At 34.7% G+C, this 17,028-nt stretch overlaps 1 protein-coding gene across 1 annotated transcript in view; it reads left to right on the forward strand.

Annotated features, from left to right (window-relative positions):
* Positions 1-8,400, forward strand: part of wnt7bb (wingless-type MMTV integration site family, member 7Bb) — a 54,573-nt gene extending 46,173 nt beyond the window's left edge. Inside the window, 1 exon segment of the mRNA XM_056451962.1 lies at positions 7,075-8,400. Coding sequence (XP_056307937.1) covers positions 7,075-7,551 — 477 coding nt within the window. The 3' untranslated portion in view covers positions 7,552-8,400.
* Positions 8,401-17,028: the final 8,628 nt, after the last annotated feature.

The raw sequence follows: 17,028 nt of genomic DNA on the forward strand, positions 1-17,028 counted from the left end.
TTAGACAATGCTGCTTAATCTGTTTTAGATGTTGGGGATTTAAGTCGTTGAAGCTTGGAAGCGCAACAAAGAAATCTGAATTATTTTCAAACTGTTATTTCACATTAATTCATGCTGGAAAAAAAATGCATTCAGAGCAGTTTTGCAATTGGCTTGAGCTGACATTTGGTGTAGTTCATCTTTGCAGTTTTCCAATACAGTCTGGCTAAGAGTAGGTAGTCTAAGTTTGTGTTTTGTATGTAAAACGTTGGTGAACATAGATTTAAAGAAGCAGATAACATGTCTAAAATGTATGAGTGTATTAATTTGACAACTATTGCCACTAGTTGGCTTGCAAAAACATTTACTTTGTTGAATTGCTTGCGGCAAGATTAGCACTGTTGCCTCACAGCAAGAAAGTCGCTCGTTTGAGTCCCGGCTGGGTCAGTTGGCATTTCTGAGTGGAGTTTGCATGTTCTCCCAGTGTTGGCATGGGTTTCCACCGGGTGCTTCGGTTTACCCCACAGTACAAACACATGTGCACTGTAGAAGAATAAATTAAATTGGCCATAGTGTATGAGTGCGTGTATGAATGAGTGTGTACGGGTGTTTCCCAGTACTGGGTTGCAGCTGGAAGGGCATCCGCTGTGTAAAGCATATACTGGATAAGTTGGCGGTTCATTCCGCTGTGGCGACCCCTGATGAATAAAGGGACTGAGCCAAAGGAAAACGTAAGAATGAACGAATGAACTGCATGGTTCAGAAATATTTTAGATTTCCTTTTAAATCATCCAAAAATTATGAATGAAGACCATTTTTTCCGAAATGTTCTAATCAATTAATTGGTGTTGAAAAACAAATGTGGGTTAGATTAAGGGTCAGTTACATGTAATTATGCATAACTTGTAACTCCTTTAGTAAGTGCATGGATCATGTTATACTACATCACTTTAAATTAAAGTCTTACCAAAATATATTTTGAGTATTTTAGAAATTGACAAATGTATTTGTTAAGGTTTGTCTTTACAACTTTATTTTAAGGTGACGTACAGTGTAACTATTGATTTAACTACTGAGTAATATGAATTATTACTGTTGATATTTACTATATGGGGCGGCACGGTGGCTCAGTGCTTAGCACTGCTGCCTCACAGCAAGAAGGTCGCTTGTTCAAGCTCAGCTGGGTCAGTTGGCATTTCTGTGTGGAGTTTGCATGTTCTCCCTGTGTTGGCGTGGGTTTCCTCCGGGTGCTACAGTTTTCCCCACAGTCCAAAAACATGCACTATATATTAATATCATATATTATATATGGGCAACACAGGTATAGGTGTTTCCCAGTGATGGGTTGCCGCTGGAAAGACTGGGTAAAACATATGCTGGATAAATTGGCGGTTCATTCCGCTGTGGCGACGCTAGATTGATAGAGGGACTAAGCCGAAAGGAAAATGAATGAATGAATAATAAATATGAACATGTGCTATAGGTGAATTGAATAAACTAAAGTGAATATGTGTGAATGTGAGTGTGTGTATGGGGGTTTCCCAGTACTGGGTTGCAGCTGGAAGGGCATTCGCTGTGTAAAACATATGCTGGAATTGTTGGAGGTTCATTCTGCTGTGGCGACCCCTGATAAATAAAGTGACTAAGCCGAAGGAAATGAATGAATGAATTCACTATATGGTTGGAGATAAAATGTGGGTTAGGTTTAAGGTTACTTACTTGTAATTATGCTTAATTTATTGTAATTACTATAGCAAGTGCATAGATCATGTTATACTACATCACCTTAAGTGTTACACAAATATATTTTGAGTATTTCAGAAATTGGTTGGACAGATGTATTTGTTGAGGTTTGTCTTTACAATTCTCCCACATAGTTTCCTAAAGTATAGTTCATTTAGTTGTATCTGAAATAAGTGCCTCAGGTGGCACATCATGGATCCATCCGCACCCGAACCAGTCAGCCGTTTTCAGCAACTTGTTTCGCTTCAGCCAATTACTGCGTGTTTTCTCAGTTCGCGCCTTGATCCCGGTTCAAGCTTGGTTTGGCTGCTCGCCGCTCTGGCCATGTTTGTTTGTTTGATAGCTGTTAGTCATCCAAGAACACAAAACAACATGCACTGCAACAGCAGAACCGCATGCACTCTGGTGACAAATGGATCTAATTAATAACACAGGGCTTTATGGTGTGAGCGAGCCTGAGCCGAGCCGGGATTGAGCCCCAAGTCGGCGGTTGCCAGTTGGAGCCCGTCCAATCCCATCGCGGGCCGCTGCATGGAATCATCAAGTCTAAAGCCTGTAACAGGATATTATTGCGAGTCTTTCTGCAGCACTGAAAACACAACCCTCGCTCCATTGAGTCAGGCTTTTTTTCTGCCCTTTTATAGAGGACCCACAATGGCAATCGTGGAGCCATAGCATCATAGGGTGAGGGACGTACCATACGACTCTGGATGGGGGGAAGATGGAAGTTGCCTCTCTGGAATTTCAATTGCTATCATACGTGTATGTGGTCGGAGGGAATCGGGGCCAAAACTGGTCCACATTAGCGCTGTGGATGTAAGCGTATCCAGGCAAATGTAAACAGCGCTGCAGGCCTTCGGACGGCTTGTGAAGTAACACATCGTTCATTTTGAGACTCCGTTGCCTGCGGGCACACGCTGGCTCGACGGATGTTGAATCAAGCTTAGTCAGAAGCGTATTTCTCTGCACTGATGTATTGGAGACACGTGGAACTGATTTCTATTTTAGATTGTCAACATCTTTACAAGGGAGCAATTTGTTAATTGGCTACGTAATGCCTGAATAATTAAGTTTACATTTTGTAGAAATGCAGCTTTGGCAGAATTAACGAAACATTCCATTCGTTACTAGAAGTTCCTCGTGAGCTGAAAGTCATATTGCAATAACATATCTAAATATATAGTTGGTTCGTTTTTAGCAAAATTCAATCAGTGGCCAATTAGGAACCATTTTTTTTATTTAAAATGGAAAACTGGCAGACTTCATATGAGTCATGGGGAACGGCGAGGAAGTACAAAACTTCACTGTAGACTTTTGGGAATGTCTTGCCAGAACAATCCTCCTGACCTCTTTTGTTATTGCGCAGAGCCTGTTGAAATCGAGATCTCCCAATTGACTTTAACTGTCAATAACCTCGCGTGGGTCAAGATGGTTTTGTGGGATTGATCAATTAGTTTACATGTGTTTTCCAGGGAAATGATAATTGCTTTTGGTGAGGAGTCATGCCAGACAGAGAGAGAAGGGTCTGGAAAAACTCTTTCAGCGTTTGGTAGAGAAACATCTCTTTTTCTTTGCAACTCGCTGTACGTACGGATACATCTGCAAAGCAGGTTTCTTCATGGCTTCTGCAATGCATTAAATCGCTCAATAATCCACTTCTAACGTGGAGTATGGTGGCGTTGGGTTATAGGAGATTTATATTTATTTTTGCTGCTCATAGATGTGGTGTGCAGGAAGGTAGAGGGAATTATAGAGTAGAGGACGGCTGTAGGTTTGATGGGTAACTGGCAGAGGAGCTGGTACGGATCAGCAGCGATCTGTCTGAAGGCTCCGACAGTATTAATGTAGCACATCAGCTATGCCAGCATATGGTTTTTCCACTGCATGTACATCGCTTGTCTTCCAAACAGCCCAGTGCAAACTATAAAAAGGCTGATTTCCGAAAGCTGTTAGCGTGTGCTGTTTTGGTCTCTAGCGTGTTCAGAATAGCACGCTTTCAAACGTTTTCTAATGTTTGGAGAATTTGCACAGTGTGTCGCTTTTCTATTTGCTTGGACCATGACATGACAGATATTGCATCCCACAATGCAATGTGGTCAACTTGACCTTACTTTTGCAGTGTCATGATTAAACCGTATCTAATTATAATTTAAGCTGTGATTTTCAACGTCTCATATTTCACTCCAAGTCCAAAATTATTCACACCCCTGGCAAAATCCGACTTTGAGATTTTGTTCAGATGTAAATAAAAGCTGAGAAATATATTTCTTCCACAATGATGCCTCTTGTACATCGTCTTACTGTCTTTTGGGAGAAGCCTGTGTCATTTCCAGTCCAAAAAAAATTAGCTGGTTGAATAAAAGTAACTTTAAGTCAGAATTTGCCAGGGGTATGAATAAACTCAGGCTTGACTGTATATGTATAGTGTGTTTTTCATAGGCTCAGTGATTAGTCCTGTCGCCTTACAGCAAGAAGGTTGCTGGTTCAAGTCCCGGCTGGGCCAGTTACCATTTCTGTGTGGAGTTTGCATGTTCTCCTCGTGTTGGCGTGCACAGTCCAAACACATGCGCTATAGGTGAATTGAATAAACTAAATTGGTGTATAAGTGTGTGTGTGAATGTGAGAGTTTATGAGTGTTTCCCAGTACTGGGTTGCAGCTGGCTGTGTAAAACATATGCTGCATAAGTTGGTGGTTCATTCCACTGTGGTGACCACTGATGAATAAAGTGACTAAGCCGAAGGAAAATGAATGAATGTTTTTCATAATGGACTACAACCAACAGCATAAAATCTTTGTTGAAATTGGTCCACATAATATTTGAGAATAGTTTAATTATTCTGCTTGAATTGAAAATCATTTTTGAAGGCATGATCTGAACATTCACTTGGAGATTAAGGAGGAGATTAAAATTGGCTAATTATGTATGGCCAGTTATAGCATTGAAATCAATGTCCTCGGCATGATCCAAGGAATCTATCAGGATCAGTCTCATGACAAGTAGCAAAATTATTAGATTAGATTAGATTCAACTTTATTGTCATTACACATGTACAGGTACAAGGCAACGAAATGCAGTTTCGGTCTAACCAGCAGTGCAATAGCAGCAAGTGCAGGATACAGATATAAGATATAAAGTGCAGTTATAGAAAAATTATGGTAATATTTACAGATGGATGTACTATGAATTATACAGTATTATTATTATTACATATTATTATTATTATTATGTATTAGTATTATTACTGTAGTATTATACAGTATTTTCAAAATATTTTTCATAAGATGGTGCTGTGCCAAAACTAAGCAGACAACCTCAGGTCATCAGGTTAGGGCTGTGCAATTAATCGAAGTTCGATTTAGATTTTGGCTTCTATGAAAAAAACATTAATCAAGATAAAATGATTGCATCATATACCGCCTCCTTTACAGTTGTACACATTTGTTGCTCTGCAGAGCTGTTTCACGTCAAAATGAGTCAAGCATGTACTGTAATGTAACGTTTGCACATAATTTATTGACGTACATTTGAATCCTTTGTGTTTTTAAAAGCGTAAAAGAGATCGCATACTGTTGTGTGTGCGCGCTCAGCCTCAGAGACGAGCAGAGCACACACATCTATAGTCATCTTAATGTGAGTGCTTTAATGGTCAAATACATGCAAATTTGTGTCAAAACGTGGTCTTTAGTGATTATTCATATTAACCCTCATTTATGTAATAAACAAACGAGTTGAGAATCAAAAGACATGTGAAAGTGAAACAAAAAGCAGAACCGTACTGCTCTTAAAGTGACAGCACGCAATATTACTGCTGCAGACTGTTTTATCATTAATCAAACAACAGAAGGAGAAAATCCCTCACTGCTCTTGACTGAAGGACTTTTGTAACTACAATTAAAGTTTTTTCTTACAGTGAAGATGCTTAAAGCACAGTTTGTTTCATATTTTTATTCTATTGTATTTATTTCCCTCTCCTTATTTACAGGGAGGAAAATAACTGTGCATATATATATATATACAGTTGAAGTCAGAATTATTAGCAGCCCTTTATATTTTTCCCCAAATTTCTGTTTAACGGAAAAAAAAAATTTAAACACATTTCTAATCATAATAGTTTTAATAACTCATCTCTAATATCTGATTTCTTTTATCTTTGTTATGATGACAGTAAATAATATTTGACTACATATTCAAGTCACAAGCATTCAGCTTAAAGGGACATTTAAAGGCTTAATTAGGGTAATTAGGCAAGTCATTGTATAACAGTAGTTTCTTCTGCAGAAAATCAAAAATATATATTGCTTAAGGGGGTTAATAATATTGACCTTAAAATAGGTATAAAAATATTCAAACCTGCTTTTATTTTATCAGAAATACAACAAATAAGACTTTCTCCAGAAGAAAAAATATTCTAGGAAATACTGCAAAAAATCCTTGCTCTGTTAAACATCATTTGGGAAATATTTATAAAAAACAAACAAAAAATTATAATCACAGGAGAGCGAATAATTTTGACTTCAACAGTTTATCGTTTTGAATAATCGTGATTACAATTATGACCAAAATAATCGTGATTTAAGCAGCCCTACATCAGGACATATTTACAACCTATGGGAGCATTTACGGTTACAATCATGACAGACTGTATATCATTTGAAAGCTTAAAATGTTTAGTTTCCATAAATGGTGATTGATTTTTGTTACTCTTCAGAGTTACTCTTCAGAGTCGTAAAGCATTACTTTGCTACAGCAATTCACATGTAAACATTTTGTTTAGATGTTTATCAGAGGCTAAATTTAAATAAAATACCACCAAACGGTCCATACTACTACTGTTACTTTAGAATTGTATGTCTATTTTACAAATATTTTCAACAGTAGGCGGCACGGTGGCTCAGTGGTTAGCACTGTTGCCTCACAGCAAGGTCGCTGGCAAAATTGGCCATAGTGTATGAGTCTGTGTGTGAATGTGGGAGTGTATGGGTGTTTCCCAGTACTGGGTTGCAGCTGGAAGGGCATCCGCTGCATAAAACATATGCTGGAATAGTTGGCGGTTCATTCTGCTGTGGCAACCTCTGAAATAGAGACTAAGCCGAAGGAAAATGAATGAATGATTCTCAAAAGTATGACAAAATAGTTCTTATTCGTCAAAACGTAGGGGGCGCCCTTGTATGGTCACCAATGGGAACTGAATGTCTTCTAGTGGTCATGCTTGGTACTGCAGCCAAACTAAATCTTATTTTAAAAAACATTCATTTTTGTAAAACACATAAAAGTAGATCAAAATAAAATCGAAATTTCTCGTTTCTTCGCTATTAATAACTGATATGCTGTTGTGATTTTTTCCCCGCAGGTTCTGGAAGAGAGAATGAAGCTGGAATGTAAATGTCACGGCGTTTCAGGCTCCTGCACCACCAAAACATGCTGGACCACATTACCGAAGTTCCGCGAAATTGGCTACGTCTTAAAGGACAAATACAACAAAGCGGTTCAAGTAGAGGTGGTTCGTGCCTCCCGCCTGCGCCAGCCGACCTTCCTCAAGGTGAAGAGGACGCGTCACCAAAAGCCCTTAGAAACAGACTTGGTGTACATCGAGCGTTCGCCCAATTACTGCGAAGAGGACGCCAAAACTGGCAGCGTGGGGACGCAGGGGAGACTCTGCAACCGGACGTCGCCACATACAGACGGCTGCGACCTCATGTGCTGCGGCCGAGGATACAACACACATCAATACACAAAAGTGTGGCAATGCAACTGTAAATTCCAGTGGTGCTGTTTTGTGAAATGCAACACCTGCAGCGAGAGGACGGAGGTGTTTACTTGCAAATGAATAATGCACGGGAAGCCAGTTTTTTTATTTTTTTTGCACAGCAGAATGTATATTTGCTTTAACCCAGAGTTAAAATACTAAACTCTATCAGTAGGTACAAGCCCAGAGGTTCGTGCACTGACTCGCGCTAAAGGACTGCAGGATATCAGTGCATGCTGGGATTTGTAGTGTGCTGGTTTCTCCATAGGAAGGGATAACGCCGCACAAAGGAACTCGTTGAGTTGTGTTTAAGGAGCTCAGTGCAAATCGAGGATGTATTAAATAAAAGGCCAACTGGAACCTGGTAGAGTATGTTAGTTATCCAGTCACACTGGATCTGTCTGTTTGAACACTGAAAATAAATTATTATTATATATTATATGTTATAGTCTCCTAAGGAACCGAAGTGCTAACGGGTAGAAATGTGTTATTTTGTACTAAGTGGAAACAAAGACTTTTGTAGAAACTCGTGACTGAAGATGTCTTATAGAGGGAGTGGAAAAGCCCCATGTTTTTATTTTTTTGTTTGTTTGTTTTGTTTTGCGCCAGAAACGTTTAACGCCTAATGATTGATTTCCGAAACCACTGTCATATTTTATTTGATTTAATCGGCTGATGCATGTTAACATGGGTTCATCTTTGCTGTAATCTAGCCGTAGTTCTCAGTAAGGTATGCGGTAGACATTTGGGCTACTTTTCCTCTTTTTTTTTTCAGCGTAGCTAAACAAGTGTCTTCGATTTAAAGATCCTTCCTCAGTTCATGAAATGTGGAACGAGTGTATTTCTGGATATGTTACAGAGTGCTGCACTGATATTTTTTCTATTCAGATACGATGCAATTAAAAGTAAAATAAATATCAAGTTGACTGATATTTGGCATGTTATTGCTGGAAAGAAATATATTCTGGGTTCTGAAACGCTGTTCAGAATTAAAATTATGTTAATATTTACAAATACGAAAAAAGTTGAATGTATTACAGTGTAAGATATAACAAAACAAACTTTACATTTTGTAAAATATTACAAATAAATAAAATATAACATTACAAATGTTCAAAACATACTAGAATGTTACAGTTTTATATTTGTATTTAATATGTAACATCAAACATAACTGTTAATATTTGAAATATATAATTGAGCATAATTACAATATATATTGTCATATATACATGTTTTGATTAAACATTACAAAATATAACTATAATAATTAAATAATATTTATTTTTACTGTTTAATCAGCTAAATATACATGTAAATATGATTAATAATATTGATTATTTAATATTATGCATTTTTTTAATTTATAATTTGATATAGTATAAAAATAAATGGGCATCACGGTGGCACAGTGGGTAGCACAAACGCCTCACAGCAAGAAGGTCGCTGGTTTGAGCCTCGGCTGGGCCAGTTGGCATTTCTGTGTGGAGTTTGCATGTTTTCCCAGTGTTCGCGTGGGTTTCCTCCGGGTGCTTCTGTTTCCCCCACAGTACAAACACATGCACTACAGGAGAATTGAATAAATTAAATTGGCCGTAGTGTATGAGTGCGTGTGTGAATGAGTGTGTACGGGTGTTTCCCAGTACTGGGTTGCAGCTGGAAGGGCATCCAGTCCAAACACATGCGCTACAGGTGAATTGTGTAAGCTAAAATTGTCCGTAGTGTATGTGTGAATGAGTGTGTATGGATGTTTCACAGTGATGGAAGGGCATCCGCTGCGTAAAACATATGCTGGAATAGATTGGCGGTTCATTCCGCTGTGGTGACCCCAGATTAATAAAAGCCGAAAAGAAAATGAATTAATAAAAATAAATACAAAACATACTTTTAATATTTATCTTTATTATGTTATATTGTTATCAGTTTTCAAATTAATATCAGTATTTTCAGATCACCAAATATGTTTGTTTTATCTTCTATTTTAAAAGCTGACAAATATATTTTTTTCTGTCATAACAATTCACGATTACATAAATATTTCCATTTTATTTGTGCATTTAGCACTATTTAATTTCCCCTGCAGGCAGGCTGCATGTAAATGAATGGTTTTCAATGCAAAAGTCCATTTACGACAGATTTAATCTTACATTTGGACCCAAACATTGGTGTTTTTGAGCTTATATGACATCAGTACAAATCATTTCAGCATCTCAGAAGCCTGAAAAACCATTAAACACACATCGCCTCTCGACATAATGAACGTTAAACTCAAAAAGAATCGACTTGTGGCCATTTCCCCATTATAAATGACAAGACGAATGGCTTTTCTGCTTGTTTCCTGGCCGTGCCACGGACGCCTTTCCAATTCCATGTGTTGGATATTCGCTGTGTTTTCTTGTGTTTGAGGAAACTGTGCAGTTCCAGTCCCTCTTAATCTTAATAGGGCATGAGGAGGAAACATACATCATTAGATACCTCACAGTTAAATCAAGCCCTTTACATTCTGGAGGAAAACACGTGTTTATAATATCTTGTGGTCGTTCGCCTGATTGTGGCATGTGTGGAGTTATCTTTGGAATTAAAGAGAGAGAAAAAACAGAGGCTTTAGGTTGATTTGGTCTTCAACTACTGCGGTAGATATTGTACTCTTTTTATTAGAATGTTTCGGTTGTGTTTCATTCAAAAAAAGGCTTTCTCAGAGGTCTATCCAGTGATTGCTAAGGAAAAATACAATTGTATAGAGATTAAAGTTATAAAATGAATGTGCAGAGCAGAGCAGCTCAGCTATATATATATATATATATATATATATATATATATATATATATGTATATTAGGGTTGGGCTGGTTGACTAATTTGGCATTGTACGATGTCTAATGTGAAACATTGCGATGAACGATGGCATGATTGTCGTAGGTGGCGGTGAATTATTTATTTATGAATAATGAATGAATTAATAACGAATGAATTATTTGTAGCCTACCGCTTCAACTGACCCGCATGGTCTTTGTTTTACCCATAACCAAATCATAAATAAATAAAGAGAAGTTACACGAAAATGACCACCTGTCAATCACTTTTTCTGCAGGACTTATGAATAGGCAGAGTGATCTGTGTTGTTATAATGGCGTCGACAAAATTGGTGGGTAAGAAAGATGCACAACCAACAGGAACCAGCCAACAGTATCTGAGGATTTCGCTAAAGTTACTAAGTACAAGCGTGAAAGCGAAAGATTGAAGCAGTGTACTGATGCTGTGACACGTTACCTGATAGATTCAAAAGACCGAATAGTCGTTAGATAGAGACAAGATTAAATAAATATCACATTTAACTACTTTAGTGAGACGCCATCCAGCTGTAAATATATATATATAGGTTGATAAACTGTCCGATGTGCACTGCTCTCTGAGGTTTTGTGCTCAAAGCACCCACTGACTGCTGGAGCTCAGATGAGCGCATATGCTTGAGCGCATGACAGAGTGTGTGTGTGTGTGGTCACGTAATGTGCGCTTTCAGCGGTATAGTGTGGACGGAGATATTTTCATAAATGCTAGGTGAAACGCCAGTGTGGTCATGGATCGTTTTTGTTCTAAAATGGCATTTTAAAAATAAGACGTATTAGTCTGAACGGGGCCTAAGTAGGTATTTTTTGCGAGGGTTGCTGCTGCGACAGGGGCGGGGCAGAGGATCGCAATGCCGGCTTAGCATCATGATGTCTATCGGCCATTGGCGATGGATGATGGCATATTCTATCGACCCAACTTTAATAAATAAATAAATAAATAAATATATATATATATATATATATATATATATATATATATATATATATATATATAATACATCTGTTTCTATATAAAAAATATTGTTAGAATAAAATATTATCAAAATGTTGTATATTTAATTTATTACATTTTTTTAAAATGACTTTATATAAAAAATAAAATATATATATATTTATATATAATAAATTGTATATATCTATATATATTATATTGTTCATTCATTAATTTTCTTTTCGGCTTAGTCCCTTTATTAATCAGGGGTCGCCACAGCAGAATGAACTGCCTATATTATATTGTATATAATGTAACATATTTATAAGATATATCAAAGACAAATAATTTCTGGGTTCAAAAAACTCAACTATATAATTATTATTATTATTATTGCTTTAAAAATAAAGTAATAATAATAATATTATTAAAATAATAATTATAATATTGGTTATCCTAAAAATATATTACAATAATGTGTTTAACAAATAAAATAAATTATGATATTGTTTTTTTATATTAGATTTGTCTGTCTGTCTCTAACTCTAAATTTTGATATATATTTTTTATAATGTCCTACTGCTATTATGTATATTATTTTTATTATAATTATATTATTTATTTTTTTGTAAAATAATTTAATACATTCTCATAAGAGGATACAAAAACATGTTCATAATACAGTATAATTTTATATATTTCTCTTGGTATTATATATATATATATATATATATATATATATTTTTTTTTTTTAATAGGTTTAATGCAAAGTACAATACTGTACAAAACATTGTGTTTCTTTTTTAAAACTCTACACTACTTTAGATAACTAAAATCCACAGAATATGATCTTGAAATCCTCCAAAAATGTAAAATCTAAATCCAGGTGTATGTGCAAATTTACAGTAAGACATATGTTTAATTTCCCAATCATGCACACAATGCGACGCAGTATTTTGTACTTATCTGTTTTTTTTTTTTTTCGGGTGTCTGTGGAGGGAAACCCATGAGTTTGTCATGCCCTCAGTGAAAGGCATTACAGACGGGCAGCAAAGCAGAAGTAAGATGTGTTTTGTTAGTCGTCTGAAGCCCTGGGGCCCGGAACCATGTAAGCTCCATCACTATACCCCGGATTGCCCAAAATAAATCCACCTGTTTCTGGCAAACATTTTGTCATTAAAAAATATGAGAGAGGAAAACAGAGTGCGGTGTGTGTGCTCTCCTCTAAAGCGCCTTTTGTTCGGGTGTCAAGATCGTTTGTTCAGTGCGAGCTGAAAAAATACCAGCGGCCTTTATTCACACAGAAACGGCCCATCAGGAACTCACACAGCTTTCGAGATCACTGCTCGTTCTGTTGGCCAGAACCGAGACTGCTGTCTAATTTTGGTGGAGTTTACAGCTTACGATCGAGTCTCAGCTTACATAGAAATGTCCATCACAGTTCTGACAATCTGACAAGTTTATAACTGGGAATTCTGACTTAATTTTGGAATCCTATGTTTAAATCGCAATTATGAGACCTGATTTCTGACTTTATACAGGTATCTTGCAATGCCACCTATATCAGAAAAACAAAAACAAAAAGTCAGAATTGGGATATGTAAACTCAGAATTCCAAAGATATCACAATTGCAATATAAATCTATAATATGACTTTAAAATTCTACATTTATGTTGCAACTCTGAGCTCTTAGGAATTCTGAGTAAACATATCGGAGTTCTGACCTTGTTTCAGAATTCTGATTTTATAACTTGAAATTTTGACTTGATTTAGGAATTCTACATTTATATCGCAATTCCGACTTTTCATTTGCAGAATTCTGATTTTATAACCCGATATTCTGACTTGATTTTGAAATTGTGCATTTGTATCTTTGCAATTCTGAGTTTACATATCATCATTTTGACAATTTTTTTCTGAATCTTTTGTTTACATCTCAAAAATCAGACACTTTTTTTTTGAATTCTCAGTTGATATATCACAATTCGGATATTTATTTTAGTTTCTAACTTGAAATTCTGACTTGATTTAGAAATTCTATTTACGTCACAATTATGATGACTTTTTTGGAATTCTGAGCTTACATCTTGCAATTCCAAAATAAAAATTTTCTGAATTGATTTTATAACCTGAAATTCTGATGTGATTCTGGAATTCTTTGTATAAATTGCAATTTTGACTTTTTTGGGAGGAATTCTGATTTTAGAAATGGGAATTTTGATGTAACTTTGGAATTTTATAATTTGGAATTTTTTAAATTTGCGTTTATATTTGCAATTCCAATTTTTTCTCAGAATTCTTAATTTATAATGAAATTCTATGTTTATATTGCAATTCTGAGCTCTTTGGAATTCTGAGTTTATATATCCGAATTCTAACCTTTTTTCAGAATTCTGATTTTATAACCTGGAATTTTGACTTGATTTAGGAAGTCTACGTTTATATTGCACTTTTTGGAATTGCGACTTTTCTGGCAGGAATTCTGATTTTATGACTCAGAATTTTAAGAATTTTTTGATTTTAGAATTCTGTTTTCATCGCAATTCCAAAACAATTTTCAGAATTCTGATTTTATAACATGATTTCATTATGAAATTCTAAATTTGCATCGCAACTCTGACCTCTTTGAAATTCTGAGTGAAATTCTTTGAAATTCTGAGTCTCGCAATTCTGCCATTATTTGAGTTCCTAACTCGGAATCCTGAGTTTCTAACTAGAAATTCTGACTTGATTCCATGTTTATATCACAATTATCATGATTTTTTTGTAATTCTGAGTTCACATCTTGCAATTCTTACGTTTTTTTTTTATTTATAACCCAGAATTTTGACATTTTTTTCTGAATTTATTGTAAATGGCTCACAAATTTGACTTATTTTTCTGAATTCCCAGCTAATATATCACAATTCTGACATTTATATGAGTTTATAAGTCGGATTTCTGTCTTGATTTTGGAATTCTATGTTTATATCACAATTATGAAGATTTTTTTGGAATTCTGACTACATTTTCCAATTCCGACTTTATTTAAAGTTATTTATTTATAACTTGGTATTCTGACTTGTTTTTACATCTCATAATTATAACTGTTTTTTTTTCAGAATTCTCAGTTGATATATCAAACATTTATTTCAGTTTCTTGGAATTTCAGAACTTGGAATTCTGAGTATTTAACTGGGAATTCTGACTTGATTTTGGAATTCTATGTTCATATCACAATTATGATGACGTTTTTGGAATTCTTAGTTTATCTTGCAAATATAACTGTTTTTTTTTTTTTTTCAGAGTTCTCAGTTGATATATCACAACTCTGACATGTATTTCAGTTTCTAACTTGGAATTCTGAGAATTTAACTGGGAATTCTGACTTGATTTTGGAATTCTGTTTATATCACAATTATGACGTTTTTGGAATTCTGACTCTACATTTTCCAATTCGGACTTTCTTCAAAGTTATTGATTTATAACTTGGTATTCTGACTTGATTTTAGTATTCTACATTTATATTGGAATTCAAACTTTTGCTTCTAAATCTGTAATATAAGTAGAGAACCGGTTTTACTTTATGCTATGAATTCAATGCACTTGTTTCACAAACACACAGGTCAGAAATCAACTGAAGTCTCCAACCAAAAGTATTACAGCAATGCATAAATTCACATGTTAAAGTCCATCATTTCTGTCAAAATGATCTAATCTAATACAGATCTGGTTCAGCCTAAAATGTCCTGTGGTGTGATTTGCTGAATAACTGCTGTCATATTTATCATTCATGTATGTCTGAGTTCACATTCCAAGATTTGCCCTTTTAAATGTGATTTGTCATTAACGCTGAACAAAAAGTGCATTTAAAGCATTCGGCGATTCATTCAAGGTGATGTCTGGGTAAAGCTCAGTGATTTAGATGCAGATGCAGATTTTCCGATTGGAATACTGACTTTTCTTTTTAATTAAATTAGTTTTGATTGCCTTAGTAATCTTGTTTTATTCTGTAATAGAAATAATTTTTTATTTAAAGCTTCATTTGCTGTTTGTAGCAGGTTGTGTAACTCATAAATCATCAGACAGGCGTGTGAATGTACACTGGTGTTTAACCTCACCCGTGTTTCCCAAAGCAGGAGGCGCTTAGCATTGTGGGTGATTTTCAACCAAGACCAACGGGGTTGAGACACAAATCTCTGACTAGCAATCCGTTAGCGTGGGGATGAGCTTATGGATAGATAGCGTGCAGCTGTGAGTGGGAGAGACGTGACAGTCGTAAAGAATAAATTATCTTTCACCAAAAACCAAGCGAAGGAATGGAAGGAGGGTGGAGGGCGAAGACAAAAGAATAGCGGGATGTTTTCTGAGATCTTCCACAGAAGACAGAAAACATCGCCATCAGTTAAGGAAACATCAGTAATGATATCGTGTTTGGTAAAGTCTAATTCTGGTGAACTACTGTTAGCCAAGCTCCTGAATCTGAATGTCATTTCTGGCAGATTGTAACATGACTTTAGTGCGAAAACACAAATGTTTTATGAGTGTTAGTCTTGTTTTTTTCACCGGGGAGTGAAAGATAGCAGACCACCCCAGCTTCAGACATGAGGACTATCACTCCGACAACATGTCAGAAGACATTTTTAAGATGTTTGAAAAAAAAATATATATATATTCTATGCATTTTTCCTGTGTACAGTGTAAACATTTTAGAAACATTACATAGAAAATGTTGACAAATATTACAGGTTTTGCATATAAATAGGTTTTTATATTCATAAATGTACTATATATATATATATATACATACACATTTTCTAAATATATTTTCTTAAAAATTTCTAAAATCTATTTTATTACTTTTTTATTAAAATATATCATATTATTAACATTGTTTATATATACAGTATGCTTACATTTAAATTCATAACTAGCTATTATTGTTATTATATTAATAAATTCCTAATCAGTATCATAATCTCATAAACATTTCTAAAATATAAGAAAACTTTAAATTCAAATATATTTTTACATATTATAATTGTTTATATATGCTAACATATGAATTCATGACCAGTCATTATAAATATAATATTATTATAAACTTGTACAAAATATTTTTCTCAAATCTATTATTTTATTATTAACATTGTTTTATATATATATATGTGTGTGTGTGTGTGTGTGTGTGTGTGTGTGTGTGTGTATATGGTAACACTTTACAATAAGGTTCATTGGTTAATGCATTTACTAACATGAACTAATCATGAATAACACTAGTACAGCATTTATTAATCATAATTGAACATTTACTACTGCATTATTAACATCAAAGTCTATGCTTGTTAACATGAACTAACAATGAACAACTGTATTTTTATTAACTAACGTTAACTAACATAAACAAATCCTGTAGTACATGTATTGTTCATTGTTTGTTCATGTTAGTAAATGCATTAATTAACATTAACTAATGAACCTTATTGTAAAGTATGACCATATATATATATATATATATATATATATATATATATATATATATATGTGTGTGTGTGTGTATATATATATATATATATATATATATATATATATATGTGTGTGTGTGTGTGTGTGTGTGTGTGTGTGTGTGTGTATATATATAAATATATATATATATATATATATATATATATATATACATATACTTACATTTAAATTCTTGACCTGCCATTATTATTAATATTATTAATAATAATACATTTGTAATCAGTTTCAAAATCCTATAAATATTTCTAAAATCTAAGAAAATTTTTAATGCAAA

This window comes from Danio aesculapii, chromosome 25 (genome assembly GCF_903798145.1).
Source record: "Danio aesculapii chromosome 25, fDanAes4.1, whole genome shotgun sequence".
Taxonomy (NCBI): Eukaryota; Metazoa; Chordata; class Actinopteri; order Cypriniformes; family Danionidae; genus Danio; species Danio aesculapii.